The sequence below is a fragment of the Hippopotamus amphibius genome, chromosome 13, assembly GCF_030028045.1.
Source record: "Hippopotamus amphibius kiboko isolate mHipAmp2 chromosome 13, mHipAmp2.hap2, whole genome shotgun sequence".
Classification (NCBI taxonomy): Eukaryota; Metazoa; Chordata; class Mammalia; order Artiodactyla; family Hippopotamidae; genus Hippopotamus; species Hippopotamus amphibius.
The window spans coordinates 37,484,006-37,503,146 of record NC_080198.1 but is presented as its reverse complement, the minus strand read 5'-3'; the positions used below and the strand labels follow the sequence as shown (position 1 = coordinate 37,503,146).

The 19,141-nt window shown below is 41.3% G+C and overlaps 1 protein-coding gene across 4 annotated transcripts in view; it reads left to right on the top strand.

Annotated features, from left to right (window-relative positions):
* RBM6 (RNA binding motif protein 6) overlaps positions 1 to 19,141 on the top strand; it is a 106,230-nt gene that overhangs the window by 74,414 nt on the left and 12,675 nt on the right. For 3 of the 4 annotated variants that reach the window (XM_057704682.1, XM_057704681.1, XM_057704683.1), the window contains 4 exons: positions 9,626 to 9,700; positions 15,492 to 15,552; positions 17,577 to 17,849; positions 18,262 to 18,422. In XM_057704682.1, the coding sequence (XP_057560665.1) occupies positions 9,626 to 9,700; positions 15,492 to 15,552; positions 17,577 to 17,849; positions 18,262 to 18,422 (570 nt within the window). Of the gene's footprint in view, positions 1 to 8,602; positions 8,722 to 9,625; positions 9,701 to 15,491; positions 15,553 to 17,576; positions 17,850 to 18,261; positions 18,423 to 19,141 lie in introns of those variants that run through there. The other variant, XM_057704684.1, reaches the window with a different exon arrangement.

Genomic DNA, 19,141 nt, shown 5'->3' with positions numbered 1-19,141 from the left:
CAAATTTGTTTGCATTGCCTGACACAGCCTTTTTTTTTTTTTTTTTTAAATTATTTATTTATTTATCTGGTTGTGTTGGGTCTTCGTTGCTGTGCGCGGGCTTTTACTCTAGTTGAGGTGCATAGGGGCTACTCTTCGTTGCTGTGAGAGGGATTCTCATTGTGGTGGCTTCTCTTTTGGAGCACACGGGCTTCAGTAGTTATGGCACATTGGCTCAGTAGTTGTGGCTTGCGGGCTCTAGAACGCAGGCTCAGTAGTTGTGGCGCATGGGTTTAGTTGCCCTGAGGCATGTGGGAATCTTCCTGGACCAGGGATCAAACCCGTGTCCCCTGCGTTGGCAGGCAGACTCAACCACTGCGCCACCAGGGAAGTCCCAACACAGCCTTTTGACAGGACAAAATACGAAGTTGGGACTAACCTAAAAAATCTAGACATGCCTACTATTCTGTGTGCTAGAAATCTCAAGATGCTTCCTAACACAGCTTGACTCTCTCCTTTTTAATGTGTTTTTTCCCCAGTTTTTCTTATAAAAAGGAAAAATTTTCAATTATATGATCACTTATATTGGTTATTTTGTTGGTCTTCCAACAAATATAAGGGATGCCTTTTAATACACTGGATGGTATATCTTAGGTCTTGAGAGTGTTTCAAGGCATCCAAGGGTTAAGTCTGTGTTAGATTTCTAGGGCATACAGTTCTGGCCAGGAGGGTTTCTTAATGGCTAGAGGCTGTGCCTTTGTAGCACTTGATAGTACCTCTAGCTGGAATAGTGTTAGAGACCTCCTGGCTTTGTCTTCTCCCAAACTCCGGGATTACCAGAGATTTCTGCCCTGTGCAAAGATCATTCCCTCATTCTCTATACATAGCTGTTGCAGCGGCAGCCATGATGTTATACCTCAACGGATGTTGCTTCCTCAGTATGGACTAAGTTAACATGGGCACATCTTTCATGTGAAAAGCCAACCCTTGTTTCTTTTAGGGGCTGAAGTTTGATAATTCTTTGTTATTTGCACGTGAGAATGAGGAGATCTAGAAGAATTAGGGATCCATCCTGTCCCAGTGGACCTTTTCTGACTTAAAGCTTCCATTTGTTAGTCTTGTAGCTTCTGTCAGAGTGGCATTGGGTCTGTAGCTTTTTGACTAAGAAATAAAGAATGGTAGGCGGTTACGTCCCTACAATGGTAGTTGAACAGTCTGTGTTCAGAAGTCTGGCAGCTTTGTATTGTATTCATCTTTTCAAAGCCCTGTTTCTGCAGAAAGTATGTCAGCAGGGTTCTCTGAAATGTCTGAGCCCAGGACATTGAAGCCAGAGAGGCTAATAGAGACCACATTCAAGAGAGCTAACATTCTTGGGTGGGAGGTAGTAGATAAAGAGCCAGGAGAAATAATCTCTTTTCAGTAGTGAGGCTGGAAGAATAGCTGCTGGTTCTTTGGGGGACACCTGGGGAATATTGTACAGCCTTTGTGGTGGGCTCAGCAGCGTGGCTTGTGCAGTGTCTTAGGACTTACAGGCCTCATCTGCTCTCTTGGCTGTTCCTGCTACCTCCATTCATCAGCTCTATAAGAAAAAGAAATGAGAGAGAAATGGTTTGAACTTTATTCAGCAAAGAAAGCAAAATAAGAAGCTTTACATTGCCCACGTTGATTTTAAAAACTTCCTTTTTCTTCCCCTACAGCAACTCAGTTTAGAGAGCTAGACAATGAAGCATGAGTGTATGTTGAATTTAGGGTCCACTTTTCCTGAAAGAAAAGAGCCAGGAGAACTAAACCAATAGTCATCTCAGAATATGAAAGAATAAAATGGAGGTTATATGTTCAAACCTAATTTTCTACTTCCACTAAGAACTACCTCATATCTTTATTTGGAAATAAAGAATTGATTGATCAGGAAAATCTTAACTAAATTGAGATCTTTATAAACATTGGCTGAAACATTATTCTAAAACATACAAAATTAAACTGAAAGTTTCCAAAATATTTGCATTTTAGTGGTTCACAGTTGTTTGATTATTCTAAGTACTGTTAGCTGGAGCTTGTAAATCATTTATGGTAAGATGTTTGTGGTGAATGAATTTGCTGAGTGCCCCATCTACCTGGCAGTCTCAGTCTCTGTAATAGAACCTTATCTAATCACAAGGTAAGAAAAGACTTTTGGCTGTTTTGATTATTTGTTTGCTTTTTCATTTATTTATTTGTTTATATTTTGCCTCTTTGTTTTTGACTCAAATGACTCTTAGAATGGGAGAGTCTCATAGATCCCCTGGTAGATGAGTCTTTTCTTCTTGAGTCTTCCTGGACCTAAGTTAATGAAATCATCCCCAAGACTGCAGATCACTGATTTTCACAATGATAGAGGCATTTTCTGGAGGAACTGGGATCTTACTTTAAAATACACAAAAGAATGGCAGGGAATGGTGGTGGAGTGAGTGGATTATATTCTCAGCACCAGATGTCTGTGTTGTCAGGGCCTGTGTTGTGTTCCTGGAGCAGAGTTCATCTTGAGACCTTACTTCCACCAATTCTGAGCCTAGTGAGTGGGGCCCAGTGAAACACGGGCCAGCCATATTGCTTCAAAGAGCACAAATAAGATTTCAGTTTTGCAAGATGCGGGTTGTGTCCTCTTAGGAAATGACAGATAAATTGGTCAGGTAGTGAACAGTGTTATTGAGGAGCATTTTAGAAAATGTGTTTGTTGTGCTTTCCTCTGAACAAGAAAAGCTATCAAGATAAGTAGTCGCCCAGAGGGCAGTGTCTCCTTGCTGCTCAGTCTTAACTGGGCTCTCAAGTGCAGTTCTGTTTCTAGTGGAGTTCCCATCAGGGCTTCACTTCCTGGTTGCTCAGAGGGCAATTCAGCTCATGTTGGGTGAAAGGCCATTCTAAGCAGAGAGTCAGTGGACCAAGCTAGAGTTGTCACAGAGCATTCTGTGTACTTCCCTCAGGATTTTTGGCCTCTACTTCCCTCCTTGCTTCCTCTCCTTTCCTCTTTCTGTCTCATTTTGGTTTTGGCCTTGGGAGTACTGAGTTTTACAAGATATTTGAACTGTAACATATTCTTGTACCAGAAAGAATGAGCCTAGCTGCTTTGCAAAAGATTTCTATAAAAACTACCCTTTTATACTGAGGGAAATGACATACGGCCAGCCCTTCATATGTACAGGTTCTGCATCCACAGATACAGAGGGCCAGCCGTACTATACCATCTTATATGAGACTTAAGCATCCTTGGGTTTTGGTATCCGCGGGGATCCTTTAACCAGTCTCCCATGGATACCAAGAGACGACTGTACATTTCTTTTATTTCATTTCATTTCAATTTAATTACTTGGCTGCATGGGATATTTGTTGCAGCACACAGGCTCTTCATGGTGGCATGTGGGCATCTTTAGTTGTGGCATGAGGGCTTCTTCAGTTGTGGCATGTGGGCTCCAGAGCACACAGGCTCAATAGTTGTGGCCTGTGAGCTCTCTAGTTATGGTGCACAGGCTCAGTAGTTGCGGCGCACGGGCCTTAGTTGCCCCACAGCATGTGGGATCTTAGTTCCCTGACCAGAGATCGAACCCCATCCCCTGCATTGGAAGGCAGATTCTTAACCACTGGACCACCAGCGAAGTCCCTGTACATCTGTTTTAAACCTGTTATTTTGTTCCTCTTGCTTTACTTTTTCTGCAGGTCCATTTGATTGTTGTTGTTGAAATTCCTGGTAGCGTACTTACTAGCAGCCCTCTTTGTCTTAGACACAGCGCCTAAAGTAATCGTAGGTGCTTTAAGAACGTAAAGGGGATTTCCCTAGTGGCTCAGTAGTTAAGAATCTGCCTGCCAATACAGGGCACAAGGGTTCGAGCCCTGTTCCAGGAAGATCCCACATACCACAGAGCAACTAAGCCCGTGCACCACAACTGGTGAGTCTGTGTGCTGCAACTACAAGCCCACGCACCTAGAGCCCGTGCTCCACAACAAGAGAAGCCACTGCAGTGAGAGCCCGGGTACCACAATGAAGAGTAGCCCCCACTCACCACTAGAGAAAGCCCGTGTGCAGCAACAAAGACCCAATGCAGCCAGTCAATCAGTTGATCAATCAATCAGTCAATCAATAATCCACCTGCCAGTGCAGGGGACACAGGTTCCATCCCTGGTCTGGGAAGATCCCATGTGCTGCAGAGCAACTAAGCCTGTGCTCCGCAACTACTTAGCCCACGAGCCACAACTACTGAAGCCTGCATACCCTAAAGCCCTCGTACTGCAACTACTGAGCCCACACACCACACTGAAGCCCGTGTGCTATAGGGCCCTCATGACACAGCTGCTGAGCCTGCAGGCTGCAACTACTGAAGCCCACGCTCCTAGAGCACATGCTGCACACTGAGAAGCCCACACACTGCAATGAAGAGTAGCCCCCACTCACCACAACTAGAGAAAAGCCCGTACACAGCAATGAAGACCCAATGCAGCCAAAATAAAAAAATTAAATAAATAAAGAAGTAAGTAAATAAAATCACTGTCACAATAGCAACAAAAAAAGAACATGAAGAACACCTTGAGCAGGACTGTTTGGAGGATTGGCAGCACTATTAAGAAACAGGATTTTATGGCAGTCTCTGAAAACTCCGTGTGGGGCCATTGCCTGTGATTTTCTTTAGACTTTACCATGTGTACCTTTTCATCAGAAGCCATCTTTTTTTTAAAAGAATCTGCCCTACAGAGAATGGACTGGAGAACTCGAGGTATGGGAGGGGGCCGGGGATGAAGGGGAATCTGAGACGAAGCGAGAGAGTAACACAGACATATATAAACTACCAACTGTAAAATAGTCAGTGGGAAGTTGTTGTATAACAAAGGGAGTCCAACTCGAGGATGGAAGATGCCTTTGAGGACTGGGGCGGGGAGGGTGGGGGGGGCTTGGGGGGGCCGTCAAGGAAGGGAGGGAAGATGGGGATATGTGTATAAAAACGGATGATTGAACCTGGTGTACCCCCCAAAAAAATAAATAAATAAATTTAAAAAATAAATAAATAAATAAAAGAATCTGCCTGCCAGTGCAGGAGACACGTATTTGATCCCTGGTCCAGGAAGATCCCACATGCTACAGAGCAACTAAGCCCATGTGCCACAACTACTGAACCTGTGCTGTACAGCTCATGGGCCACAGCTACTGAGCCCTTGTGCTACAACTACGGAAGCCCACATGCCTAGACCCCATGCTCCACAACAAGAGAAGCCACCACGCTGAGAAGCCCACACACCACAACCCCCTGCTCACCACAACTAGAGAAAGCCCACAGTCAGCAATGAAGACCCAACACAGCCAAAAATAAATAAATAAATAAAATAATAAATAAATCTTTTTTTTTAAAAAAGCCACCTCTTTGGCTTGGCAAATATTGTGAGTTGGCTGACACTTTGGAAGTTTAAAGACAAAGAAAAGCAATATGGTGAAAAGAAAACCTGATGTTTAGTGCTGTATATATTGCTAACTAGCTCTATAATCTTGGGCAGGCTGCTCCACCAATCTCAGCCATACTTTCCCATGTGGAAATAGGTTTTATATATATCCTATTTGTGAGAATTGATCAAGATGACATTTGTGAAGAATACTTTTGTAAACTGTAATTGTATTGTGAATAAAGATTGGTATCTCTGATAGTACCAGTTCTCAGCCACAAATAACCTGATTCTCCCATCCTGTTTGGAAGAAGCATAAATCTATGAAGAGGGCTTGCTGATTTTTCAGTGTGAGTTGTATTCACAAGGCTCACATACTTTCCCCCTGCCTTTGATCCTGTTTGTCTCTCTCTCCATACTTGAATGGAATGATCTGTTATGTCACACAGGAACCATATTTTCAGTACAAAGTGTAACTGTGACTATACTTATGGGAGAAAATGCAAAACTGCTGGCCAGAAATGTTCTTTCCTTTCCATTTTCTCTTGTATGTCTTCAGTACCTTAAGAATCCTTGGGCTTGGTTATAAACCAGCTGGAAGTTACGGTAAAGTCTCAATACTCTGACCCAAGTCCTCTTCACAGGTTAGCAGTCACAAAATGGAGTTATGAAGTCTCTAAGAGCAGCAGATGAAAAGAGGAATGGAAGTGTGAATGTTGAATTTAGCGCCCTCAGACCCACTAGTGTCTCTGAGGTGGAGAGGAAGGACTTGTTTTGCTGTTCAGGAGTGTGATTCTCTCTTGATACTTGCAGGGCCTTCACATTAGCACCCTTTGAGATATACTTAGGAACGCATATATGTGACTTTGTCAAGCGAAGGCTTTGGGTGTGGGAGGATTCTAGCAGGTTTTAATCTAACTTAAGCCTAATTTAACACAACTGAGAAAAGGGGTGTCTTTGGTTTTACTTTCCAATATATGGTGGTACATCTTTAGGAGCCAGATGTGGTTAATCAGACTTGTGGTCTTCATGGTAACTTTGCTTCAAGCGGCTTAAATAACCCAGTAATTCAAATGATGAATACAAATTCTAGTGTGTAAAGATGGTAGGTACTCTGGTTAACAGCAGCAGCACAATGATTAAAATCTGTATTCCTTTTAAAAAAAAAAAAAAAGGATGGTAGGTAATAGACAATTAAAAGTGGACAACCAAAAGTGCCGAAATCATCCTACCTACTTATTAATCCAACTCCTCACAGGTTATTTCCCTGGGAGAAACTGGCAGATCTTTATGAAATCTGAAGAAAAGACCTGATAGGAATGGGGAAGAGTACAGTATATGTCATGCTGGTGCTTGTTATATCTGGGCAGCTGACATATGATAGCAGCTGGGGAATCAAATCATAAATCAACCTGATTGTTCTCATTCAAGTGTTTTCTGTGTGCGTTTATTCTTATTAAAACAATTGGCTGTTCTTCAACAGTGTTGGTTTTAACAACTATTTTGTATTCTTTAGCAGTGGTCTCTGGTAGCCTTCTGTCTTGCCGTGTGTAGGTTGAAAAGAAAGGGCTACCTTAGTCGTAGGGGGACTCTGAGGAGTAAGAAATCATGCATGGAGAAATCCCTGGTGGTCCAGTGGTTAGGACTCTGCACTTCCATTGCAGGGTGTCACGGGTTCAATCTCTAGTCTGGGAACTAGGATCCCACAAGCTGCAAGGTGTGGCCAGAAAAAAAGGGAAATCATGCATGGCCTTTGTAACACATGAGTTGAAGGTAATCTTCTCAAATTGATATGCTATGAGTACTCCTAGCAGGGGGACTTCCCTAACCTTGACAGAAAGTCATCAATGGCTCCTGGAACATCGTATTTGTTATCTGAGACGTACAGCATGCTCCTTGCGTTAGAAATTCCTGAATCTACTGATGCCTCGAAGTGGTTAAATCAGAATTTGCAATTGCCTGAAATTCACAGTAGTGCCTTGTTCTGATGGCACTGTTCACTGTTCAGATGGCAACCCACATGTTTTATGGACTGGGTATACAGATGTGCACTTTGACAGCAGTACCTTCCTCCAGAGCCACTGTGTGCTAAGCACTCCAGTCTTCCAGGGATAGTTGGATCCATTCAGTCTTTTTTGCATTCCGTAAGTTCTTATTAAGTTCCTTTTCTGTACCAAGTACTGGGCTTGGTGCTGATAAAACAAGATCAGCAAGATTTAGCCCAACAATTGAAAACTAACACTAAGTGCTGTCATAAAGATATAGGTTCTGACATGCAGTGACCATTCCCTTATAAAAGCTTAGTTTTTCAGTAGACTGAAATGGGATATGAAATATTATCACCTGACAAGCAAGTGAGATTAAGTGAGTGACTAATCTGATGAATGAGTGACTAGTCCCTTTCAAGCATGTAGGGCTCAAAATACACTTATTGAGCCCTAACTATATCCCATGTTAAGCACTTGACATGTATTAATTTACTTGATCTTCATAACCACCTTATGAAGTAGGTACTGTTATTCCTACTTTACGGATGAGGAAACCGAAGCTCAGAGAAGGTAAGGACCTTGCTGAAGGTCGTGGAGTGGAGGCAGGATGCAAGTTTAAGGAACCTGACCCAGAGCCCATATTCTTAAATGACGATATAGTGCCTCTGGATGGAAGGGTACCATCTTGACCAACCTCCTGTATGGGTAGAGCTTGGCAGAGCTTGGCGTGACCCTCCCTGTCTGCAGAGCTTTTTCTTTTTCCTGGATTGGCTCCTAGGGCAGATTACCTATCCCTAAGAGTGAGCAGGAGTTGCCAAATGCAGTAGGCAGTCCCTTATCTACAGCCTCTGAAGTAACTCTGGCTCTGCCTTTCACCAGCTGGGTAAGCTTGCCTCTCTGAACATGTTTCCTCATCTATAAAGTGGAGATAATGATCATGGGATCATTTAGGGGTTAAATAAGATAACATACTTAACAGTTTCTGGTGCTGAGTAAGCACTTTAAAAATATTAGCAAATTTTTATTATTGCTGTCCTCTAGCCTTGAGAACAAACCATGGAACAGTTTCTCAGAGACCAGATTCTAGGACTTATGTAGGTGGGCAGCTTTTTTTTTTTTTTTCTGTTTTCACAAGACAATAATTTTATTCTGTGTATTTCTCTTGACTCTTTTGATGTGAAAAGCAGAGAGGTAAAGCATTATTTGACAGATGTATGGATTCAAGCAAGAAACTGAGGTCCAATTGCAAAGAAATGCCTTGTATAACTCAGAGCCCTGTCTGAGGAGACACAGAGGACCCTAGAGGGCGGAGAATGAACACAGCGCAGGGGCTAGTTCCAGAGTCGCATCCTCGGTTAGTTCACTTGCAAGTGTGGGTGAGGGTCCCTTGTCAGGAAGCAGAGATACTTTTTTCCTCTGCTCTAACATGTATTTATTTTTTTCTTGATGTGAAAGAATTCGCGTCTTGTCCAAAATGCAGAGGCAAAGGAGCTCTGTAACTGCAGGCTTGTTGAACCCCTTTTCCCACCTGTTCTGGTGCCAGGCTTTCCCAAAGTGCTTATTTGCCAATGGTTGCTCCTCAGTTCTCATGGCCAGCTCACTCTGAAGGCTCCATGCCACAGTGATGCTGCTGCCACCACCACCACCACCACCACTGCTGCCACTACCAGCCATTCAGTTTCCTGCTGTAAGGACGTGACCTGCCGTGAAACTTTCACATTCCTCTTTTCTTCCTGTCTTCGGTGTTCTACCTCTTTCTTTTGGTGCTTTTGCTGTGCAGCATTATTGCAAAAAAAGTTTTCAGGCACCAAAGTTAAGAGCCCTTACTACCTCGCCAAGGGAGAGTTAGCCATGGAAAAGAGATAATTGAGAGGGCTCCTGTGCCTCTGTGCTTCAGAAGGAAAGAGTTTGCCTCTTGACAGTGTGCTAGCTCCCTAGCCAGGTGGGGGACTTGCTGGGAGTATGTGACCTCTGGAGGAGTAGACTGGATCTAACCTGCCCCAAAACAGCACCCCAACCCACAGGAGCCAAGGCTGAAGACTGATTTCACCTTCTCCCATTCCCTTTCCCTAAGCTTTAGCTTGCTCTGCCACACTGTCCCAAGTCTGTGGCTTATAATAGCCATTTCCTTTTGTCAGTGAATAAGCCCACTCTTTGTAAAATGTTTCAGCTTGGGGACTGGAAAGGCTCTCTGTGCCTTCCTGTCTCTTTGTTTCTCCAAGGGTTAATGTTGATGGCTTCTGTCTTTTTGTTCACAGAGAACTCTAATGATCCATGACAAAGAGGTCACCCTTGAGTATGTACCAAGCCTGGATTTTTGGTACTGCAAACGGGTAAGTGCTAAGAATTCCTCTCCTTAGAAGTAAGGATCCAACATCACAGTTCCTCCATGTCTCCAGGAATGCTGCCTGGTATAGTATTCAGTGCCGAGGACAAAGCTCTTCTTCCTTGGTTCACTTCAGATGAACTGGAGGGCAAGATTATAATTTCTGCTTCCTAGGTACTGCCTATGGCCATAGAGGGCTCTGGGCCTATAGTTGGAGACCTTTTCCCAAGGAAATATGCCATGCTTTCTGTGGATTATGAACTGAAAGAAAAACAGTCCCTTGACTTATAACCTCTCCCCAGTTATCCTTCCTGGAGGATTTATTAGTGTTTGGAAAGGGGTATATAAAGAGGCTGGTTCTGTAAGAGGTATACGTTTTTTTTGGATATTCAGGGATTTCCAAGGATATAGAACTTCAGGTACCATGGTATTTTCCCTCTGTTTAACTTCATATTCTTCTTGAATGGCATATTTAAAGATTTTAGGCTATATACTCTTTTTAGAAGTCCAGTTTGATTGCAAATGAGCATGAAAATGTATTTTGTCATTTTTCATTGCTATTATTTAGTTTCAAAAATAAGTTTGAAAAATCTATATAAAGTTTCTGAACCAAGATTCATTGAGTGTTGTAGAACTTGATAAAATTAAGTAAAAGCTTTAGCTTTACATTTTGGAATACAATTTGGATAGCTGTGGTTGTCATTGACCAAAGCATTCATAGTTCATGGTGTATACTACCTTAAGCTGTCAATTTAGGAAAACACTTAAGTATTTATTAAATGGTGATGAAATACGCATAACACTAAATTTACCATTTTAGCCATTTTAAAGCATATAATTCAGTAGCCTTAAGTACATTTCACGATGAAGTGCAATCATCAACACTATCTAATTCTAGAACTTTTTCATCACCCTAAGAGGAAACCCCATGTCTATTAAACAATCACTCCCCATTCCCCTTTCCCTCAGTTTCTGGAAACCACTATTCTGTTTTCTATTTCTATGAATGTGCCTATTCTGAACATTTCATGTAAGTAGAACCATATATTATGTGACCTTTTGTGTCTGCCTTCTTTCACTTAACATGTTTACAAGGTTCATCCATGTCATAGTGTGAATCAGTACTTCATTTATTTTTATGGCTGAATAATATTATATGGATATACCACACTTTGTTTATCTGTTCATCAGTTGATGGACACTTGAGTTGTTTCCACTTCTTGGCTATTAAGAATTAAGACTGCTGTGAATATTCATGTACAAGTTTTTGTTTGAAAACCTGTTTTCAGTTCTTTGGGATATGTGCCCAGGAATAGAATTGTTAGGTCATATGGTACTTTCATGTTTTAACTCTTTGAGGAACCACTAAACTGTTTTCCACAGACAGCAGCTGGCACCATTTTACATTCCCACCAGCAATGTCTGAGGGTTCCAATTTCTCCACATCCTTGCCAACATTTGTTGTATATCCTCCCCCCCCCTTTTTTGATAGTAACCATGAAACTGTTTCACAACCACCCTTGGGTGTGAAATAGTATCCATCATCATCATCATCATCATGATTTGCATTTCCCTAATGACTAATGATGCTAAGCATCATTTCTTATGTTTGTTGCCACTAGCATATCTTCTTTGGAAAAATGTTTATTCAGGTCCTTTGCTCATTTTTAATTAGGTTGTTTGTCTTTTTTTTTTTTTTTAATTGGAGTATAGTTGACTTATAATGTTGTGTTAGTTTCAGGTGTACAGCAAAGTGAATCAGTTATATATATACTTATATCCACTCTTTTTTAGATTCTTTTCCCATATAGGCCATTACAGAGTTCCCTGTGCTATACAGTGTAGGCCCTTATTAGTTAATCTATTTTATATATAGGTAGTGTATGCATGTCAATCCCAACCTTCCAATATATCCCTCCCCTCTTTTTGTTATGTTGTAAGAGTTCTTAGGAATTCCCTGATGGTCCAGTGGTTAGGACTTGGTGCTTTCACTGCGGTGGCCCGGGTTCAGTCTCTGGTCGGGGAACTAAGATCCCACAAGTAGCACAGCATGGCAAAAAAAAAAAAGTTGTCAGAGTTCTTCATATAGTCTGGATGTTTATTCCTTATCATATATGTGATTTGCAAATATTTTCTCCCATTCAGTTTGTTGTCTTTCACTTTCTTGATAGTGTCATTTGATACACAAGTTTTAATTTTGACAAAGTCCAGTTCATCTATTTTTTTCTTTCGTTGTTTGTCCTTTGGTGTTGTGAAACCATTGCCAAAGCCTGGGTTTTGAAGACTTATCCTTATGTTTTCTTCTAAGAAATTTATAGTTTTAGCATTTATATTTAGATCTTTGGTCTATTTTGAGTTAATTTTTGTTCAGGGTATGAGGAAAGGGTCCAACTTCATTCTTTGGAATATGGATATTCAGTTTTCCCAGCACCATTTGTTGAATTAACTATTAATTTCCCCATTGAGTGGTTTTGGTACTCTTGTCGGAAATCATTTGACCATAGATGTATAGGTTTATTTCTATAGACTCTTGGTTTTATTCTGTTGATCTATATTTTCCCCTTATGCCCCCTTACACTGTTTTGAGTATTGTAACTCTGTAGTGAGTTTTGCAGTTGGGAAGTGTGAGTCCTTCAGTTTTGTTCTTCTTTTTCAAAATTGTTTTGGCTACTCAGGGTCTCTTGCAATTTCATATAAATTTGAGGATCAGCTCTTCCATTTCTGCAAAAAAAGGCCATTAGAATTTTGAGAACATTTTACATCTTAATAGTGATTGCCTCTACGCCTTAGAATTATGAGTGATTTTCCCGTCTCTTATACTTTCCATTATTAGCTATAATGCGCATGTATTATTTATTTTATAATCAGAGATGGAGGGAGCTAGCATTAAAAGGAAAGTTTTGAACTCTATTTTCTGTTAAACAGCAGAAAAATATGTTAATATCTGATGTCAGAATTATACAGCTGTTGCCAAAGCTGTTGCTTGAAAGAATAGAATAGCTTGGTTAAATTGTTCCCTAAAGTGGCAGGCCACTTGTTTAGTTGTTTCAGAGGTACTTTGTAATTTCTTGTGCTTTTCTGGAAGAGCTGAGGTGCCAGCTTTGCATATGTGATCTTTGGCCTGTTGTGAAATGCACTGACTTTTTAAAAAATTCGTAGCAGTATTATTCATAATAGCCAAAAAGTGGAAACAACCCAAATACCCATCAACTGATAAATGGATAAACAAAATGTGATATAACTGTACAATGGAATGCTATTTGGCAATAAAAAAGAATGAAGTACTGATAGGTGCTATGACATGAATGAACTGGAAAAAAACTATGCCAGACACAAAAGATCAATTCTATGGGACTAGGGAGATGACTCCACTAGGTTTTGTTTTTCAAGGAATAAAATATTCTGACGTTAGATTATGGTGAGGATTGAACTATAGATACACTAGAAATCATTGAATTGGACACTTAAAACTGATGAATTTTATGGTGTGTAAATTATACCTACCCAGGTTACGATCCTGACTCCCCCACTTACAGCTCTGCTGTACAGTCATCTGTATCTGAGGGGGGATTGATTCCAAGACCCCCTGCTGATAATCAAAAACCACAGATGTGAGGCTTCCCTGATGGCGCAGTGGTTAAGAGTCCGTCTTCCAATGAAGGGGACACGGGTTTGATCCCTAGTCCGGGAAGATCCCACAAGCCGCGGAGTAGCTAAGCCCGGGTGCCACAACTACTGAGCATGCACTCTAGAGCCTGCAAGCCACAGCTACTGAAGCCTGCACGCCTAGATCTCGTTCTTTGCAATAAGAGAAGCCACCACAATGAGAAGCCCTCGCACCACAGTGAAGAGTAGCCCCCATTTGCCACAAGTAGAGAAAAGCATGTGGGCAGTAACTAAGACCCAATGCAGCCAATTAATTAATTAATTAATTTTTAAAAAATCAACAGATGATAGCACAGACATATATATACTACCAACTGTAAAATAGCCAGTGGGAAGTTGTTGTATAACAAAGAGAGTTCAACTTGAGGATGGAAGATGCCTTAGAGGACTGGGACGGGGAGGGTGGGGGGAACGTGAGGGAGGGTGGGGGGGAGTCAAGGGAGAGAGGGAATACGGGGATATGTGTATAAAAACAGATGATTGAACTTGGTGTACCCCCCAAAAAATAATAAATAAATAAATAAAATTTAAAAGGAAAAAAAAATCAACAGATGCTTAAGTCCCCTATGTAAAATAATGTAGTGTTTACATATAACCTAGGTACATCCTTTCATGTACTTTGTCATCTCTAGATTACTTATAGTAGATAATACAATGTAAATGCTGTATGTAAATAGCTGCTGGCATGTGGCAAATTCAAGTTTTGCTTTTTGGAACTTTCTGGAATTTTTTTCCTCAAAATATATTTGATCTGTAGTTGGTTAATCTGCAGATGTGGAACCTGTGGATACAGAGGGCCAACTGTAATAAAAAATAGCCCTCAAATCCTAGTGACTTACATTGACAAACATATTCTTCACTCACATTACATGTCCAGGGACTGTGGGCTATTGCTACAGTTCTGCTCCATGGCCTCGCATTCTGAGACCCAGGTGGAAGGATCAGTCCCACATTGGGACTCCTGGCCAAGAGAAAGAACAAGAGGTTCATTTGCACAAGCAGTGGTTCTTAAAGCTTCTGCCAGACCTGTGTAGACCACGTTCACTCACGCTCCATTGACCAAAGCAAGACGCATGGCCAAGGCTGACAATGAAGTGACTCACCCTACAAGGAGGCACCGTAGTTACTTGACAATGGGCAGGGCTGCGTGTATGATCTGCTTACAGAGAAGGGAACAATGAAGTAAATGACTATGATCACCTTGCTAAAGTTACTTAACCTCTCCAGTCCTCAAAGGTTGAGGAGGGAAATAATTATTATCTACAAATTGGGGAGATAACAGTTGTCTGGATCAGTAAGTGACCACATGTCAAGTAGGCCCAGTACATAATGTGTGCTGTTTAATCATTAGCTGCTGCTGCTGTTTTTATTATTGTTCTCTCCTCCTCCGTTTGGCGTAGTTTTACTCAACCTACAAGGCCCTGCTCAGATAGCATCCTTTTCATGGTTCCTGCTCTTTTGGTTTCTTACCAGTCAACTCTGCCTTTCTAACACTCTGATCTCAGTGGCAAAAGTTCAGGTTTGGGGCTGTGATTGGGGTTAGGCAATGATGGACTTGCCTTTTTGTTCACAGGTTCAGATAAGAACTACATTCACAATTCAAAGTATCTCTTCCCTTGTTCTAGGGTAATGAATGCTACTTTTCCTTTTAACATCCTCAGAATAGCTGCCAGAGGCATTCCCTATGGATCGTCCTCCTCCTTCCATGCCCCCCTTTAAAATCAGTGTTTGAGAAAGGAATTGATCACTGAATTCTTCTCAGTTCCAGCCAAGCCTGAATAGGGCTGTCCTAAGCTGTTCAGGATCAAATTTTGGATGCAAACTGAGTGGTAACAGCTTTAGGGCAGTGTATCCTATAAACCACTTAATAGTCCAATTTTCTTAGTTAAGTGTACTTCTTATAGAAATCCTTGTCCAGGGCAAAGGCATTTGAGGCTGCCTCTCAAACAGCAGCTCACAGATTCTGTGCCAGCTCTGATGAGTGGAAGACATTAGACTGGTTAGGTTTTAAGGTAATCTGGGATATGGCTTATTTCTTTCATTTTTGGCAGTTGTTGCTGTGTTGGATATACATAAGATTTAAAAGAAATTTTTTTCTTGGTCAAAGTGAATTCTTTTCCTTTCCCTTGTAGTGTAAGGCCAGCACTGGTGGACACCGATCTTCGTGTTCATTCTGCAAGTGCCCAAGGGAAGGTGAGTGGAGGCAGAGGTGGAGATGGTAGTTTTTATTTTGTGCACTGAGCAAAACAAATTTCATGTTTTCTTTGGCTTTAAAGAGTGAACATCCCTATATACAAGTTCATCTGTAAAGCTCTTATAAGTGTAATGTGATAGCTAACTTCATGTGACCTATTAGTAAATAGTTTTGGATCTCAGAGTTCTGCCAGGGGAATGAGATGGGTTATGGGCTCCTTACTCATAACCCAGATGACCAGAGGTCAGTAGTATTATTACTTAGAATACAATTTTAAGATATTCGATTGAGAAAGAATCAACATGGCGTTAGTCCATGTGGACCCCACCTCCAACTTCTTTGAAATTATTGGGAATAATTTGCTGTTGTTATTGTTTTCTCATTTATGTTCTAAACATTTGAGGATCTTCAACACAAAAACATTTGTTAAAGTAACAGTAAAAATATAAACAAGAGAAAATAATCAGGATTGAGGATATATGTTATTTTTATAGAGTAGTAAACCTACCAGCTTCTCAGTGACTTGGTTTTAAAGTTAATTTCTCCTGAGAACCTTTAGGTAAACACCTTGGAGAGTCTATCAAAGGCATCCATAACAGTAGTTCTATGACAGTGACTGTTATGTGCCTCTTTCTGATACTGTCCTGTAAGGAAGGCTAGTGCGTGACCATAAAATACAGTTCACTGCTGGGATCCTTGTAGTCTTCTGAAAGATCTATTTGTTTCAAGGTTAGAACTTAGCATGCCTACAAAGAATTCCTCAGCTGGGCTTTTGGCCTGTAGTGGAGATTCTACTCTCTAGTGAGGGCTGTGAAGCACATGTTCTGAAAATCTCTGGGGAAAGCTCTACATGCTCTAGAGACCAAACCAGTATGTGGGAAGGTGAGTAAGCAACTTTCCCATAGACAGGTTGGAGATTTTTAACTTATTGTATTACTCCAATTAGGCAGAATTGTGTTTTTTCCCTCAAGAAAGACTTCTTTCTTAGTCTACTCTAACAAATGAATAAGTGGTTTATAAAAAGCCTTGAGCACTATACCACTAAGATGGCTGAAACAACTTTAACATGAAAGATATATAGCAAGTATTCACTAGTCGCCTGTCGCTGCTGTTAAGTAATCTCTACACTACTCCCATAGACTGTCTCTTTTGAGCCACATGACTTTCTCTAAGAATGAATTAATTGCAGAAATTTGCCCCCAATTAACTGGACAAATTATCCTGCTTTAGAAAGAGATTTGAAATGAATCATTTATATTTTGAAGGATGTTTGCCCATTATAATTATTTGCATATAAATGAGATGTATGCAGGTAGGTCTCTTCTTAGCTTCTCCAGAGAATAGGGTGTCTGGTTTTAAAGAATTTGAGCAAGGCCCCTGTACATACACGTTTGAGATAAATGTTTCTAACAAACTTCTAACAAGGGCCATATCTTTGATAATTTTGTCCCCAGATCTGTTCTTATCATTGGTTGTAATAGGAACGTCCAGGGTCTCACGAAAGATTAAAATGTTGGGAAAGTGATAGAAAACTCATAGGATTAAATTTTTTAAATACTTGAATAGTTTCTTCTGGTAACTATTTTATATGCTATCTTAAGTCTGTCAGAGGACTTTTTTGTAGGTATTTCTTTGACTTTTAAAAGTATTCCAGGGAATTCCCTGGCAGTCCAGTGGTTAGAACTCGGCGTTTTTCACTACTATGGCCCAGGTTCAGTCCCTGGTTGGGGAACTAAGATCCTGTGAGCCACGCAGCACGGCCAAAAAAACAACAACAACAAAACACAAGGGACTTCCTTGGTGGTCCAGTGGTTAAGACTCTGAGCTTCACTGCAGGGGGCATGGGTTCGATCCCTGGTTGGGGAACTAAGATCCTGCATGCCATTTGGTGTGGCAAAAAAAACAAAACAAAATAAAAGCATTCCAGTATGAGTATTTGGTGGCAGGTAAGAAGAAATCACCGTAGTGGTGTTTGGGGGGATAAAACCTGTTGGAGATTCTCTTTCTGTTTCTGTTCCTCTAGTGACAGAGGCCAAGCAAGAATTAATAACCTACCCTCAGCCTCAGAAAACATCCATACCAACACCGTCAGAAAAACAACCTAGCCAACCCCCAAGGTCAGCTGATAAAGAATCCGAACCCAAGAAACGGGAAGGAGAACAAGAACCACGCTTGGGACATCAAAAGAGAGAAGCAGAAAGGTATCTGCCTCCTCGAAGGGAAGGGCTCACCTTCCGAAGAGACCGAGAGAAGGAGCCATGGTCTGGGGAGACGCGCCAGGATGGGGAGAGCAAAAGTAAGTGGTTCATAGGGGCATGTGCTAGACTGTGACTGCCATGGTTGCAGCATAGTTGGCTTGTGTGTGGCTCTGGACTAGCAGCTTTCTACACCCTAGTAAAACTGCTCAGCCTGATTTGTAGAGGCTGATGCTTTTTGCAGCCCTCACTGAAGGAATCTATAACCTCCAAATAGCAAGTTGCTGTTCAGATGCAGCAAAGCATAACTTAGATTTCTGAGTATTGGTGAAGAAAAGTAAGAAGTATTTGACTAACATTTTGTTATAGAACCAGCCCTGGTAGAGCAGGGTAACATCTGCAGTCATCTGCAGTTAAAAACAAAACAAAACACTCAGGCTCTGAGGACTTCAAAAATGTAAACCTTTCTCTCTCTTTCCTTTCTCCTCTCCCATTTCTTCTTGGTTTGTTCAGCAATCATGCTAAAACGCATCTATCGTTCCACTCCACCTGAGGTGATAGTGGAAGTGCTGGAGCCCTATGTGCGCCTTACTACTGCCAACGTCCGTATCATCAAGAACAGAACAGGCCCCATGGGCCACACCTATGGCTTTATTGACCTCGACTCCCATGCGGTGAGTCGTAGTTGCCCATCACCACCACCACCACCCCCTGGATCCCTCACCTCCTCCCGCCTCAGAACAGCCTAGGAATGGCTGGCAATAGAAAGCTCAAGAAGGTTTGGAGGACTTTATCCCTGAAATTCTTGTGTGCTGCTTGGTACCATGACCCCTCTTATTCCTTTCTTTGGGTTCATTCGGGTGAAGTGACTGCCCTTGAAAGTTGGAACTCTGAGTGGTTTTCCAGATCCATTTTCATCTTGCGGCATTTACAGTTTCCAGTTAAAGTGACAGCTTAGTCACTTGTGGAAAATCTGAGTACTAAACCTTTTCAAGATTTTAGTGAATTTTCTGATTGCTTAAAATCATTTTGCCTGGCCACAGTTTTATGTTTGATGATAACAGAACATTTCCTCTTTTTCCTCAAAGTGTTACTTTAATAGATTCTTGTGGCTTTAATTTTTAGTTGTGGGCCCCTTTTCTATGGAAGTAATGTGAGGATAGCAATGAAAATCATTGATATTTCTTAGATTTCACACTCAGAAATCACGAGGGACTTTGTATACTGGATCTGCAGTTGTAGACTAAAAGTTGTAGACTAAAAGAAGAGGATCTGAATTTCTGAAATGTATACCAAGAACTGATGACTATTCTACTCTGATCCTTATTTTGATCAACCTTTCATTAAGAGTTGCCTCTTTTTGCCAGTGTGCTCTTAGTATTGCAGTTATGAC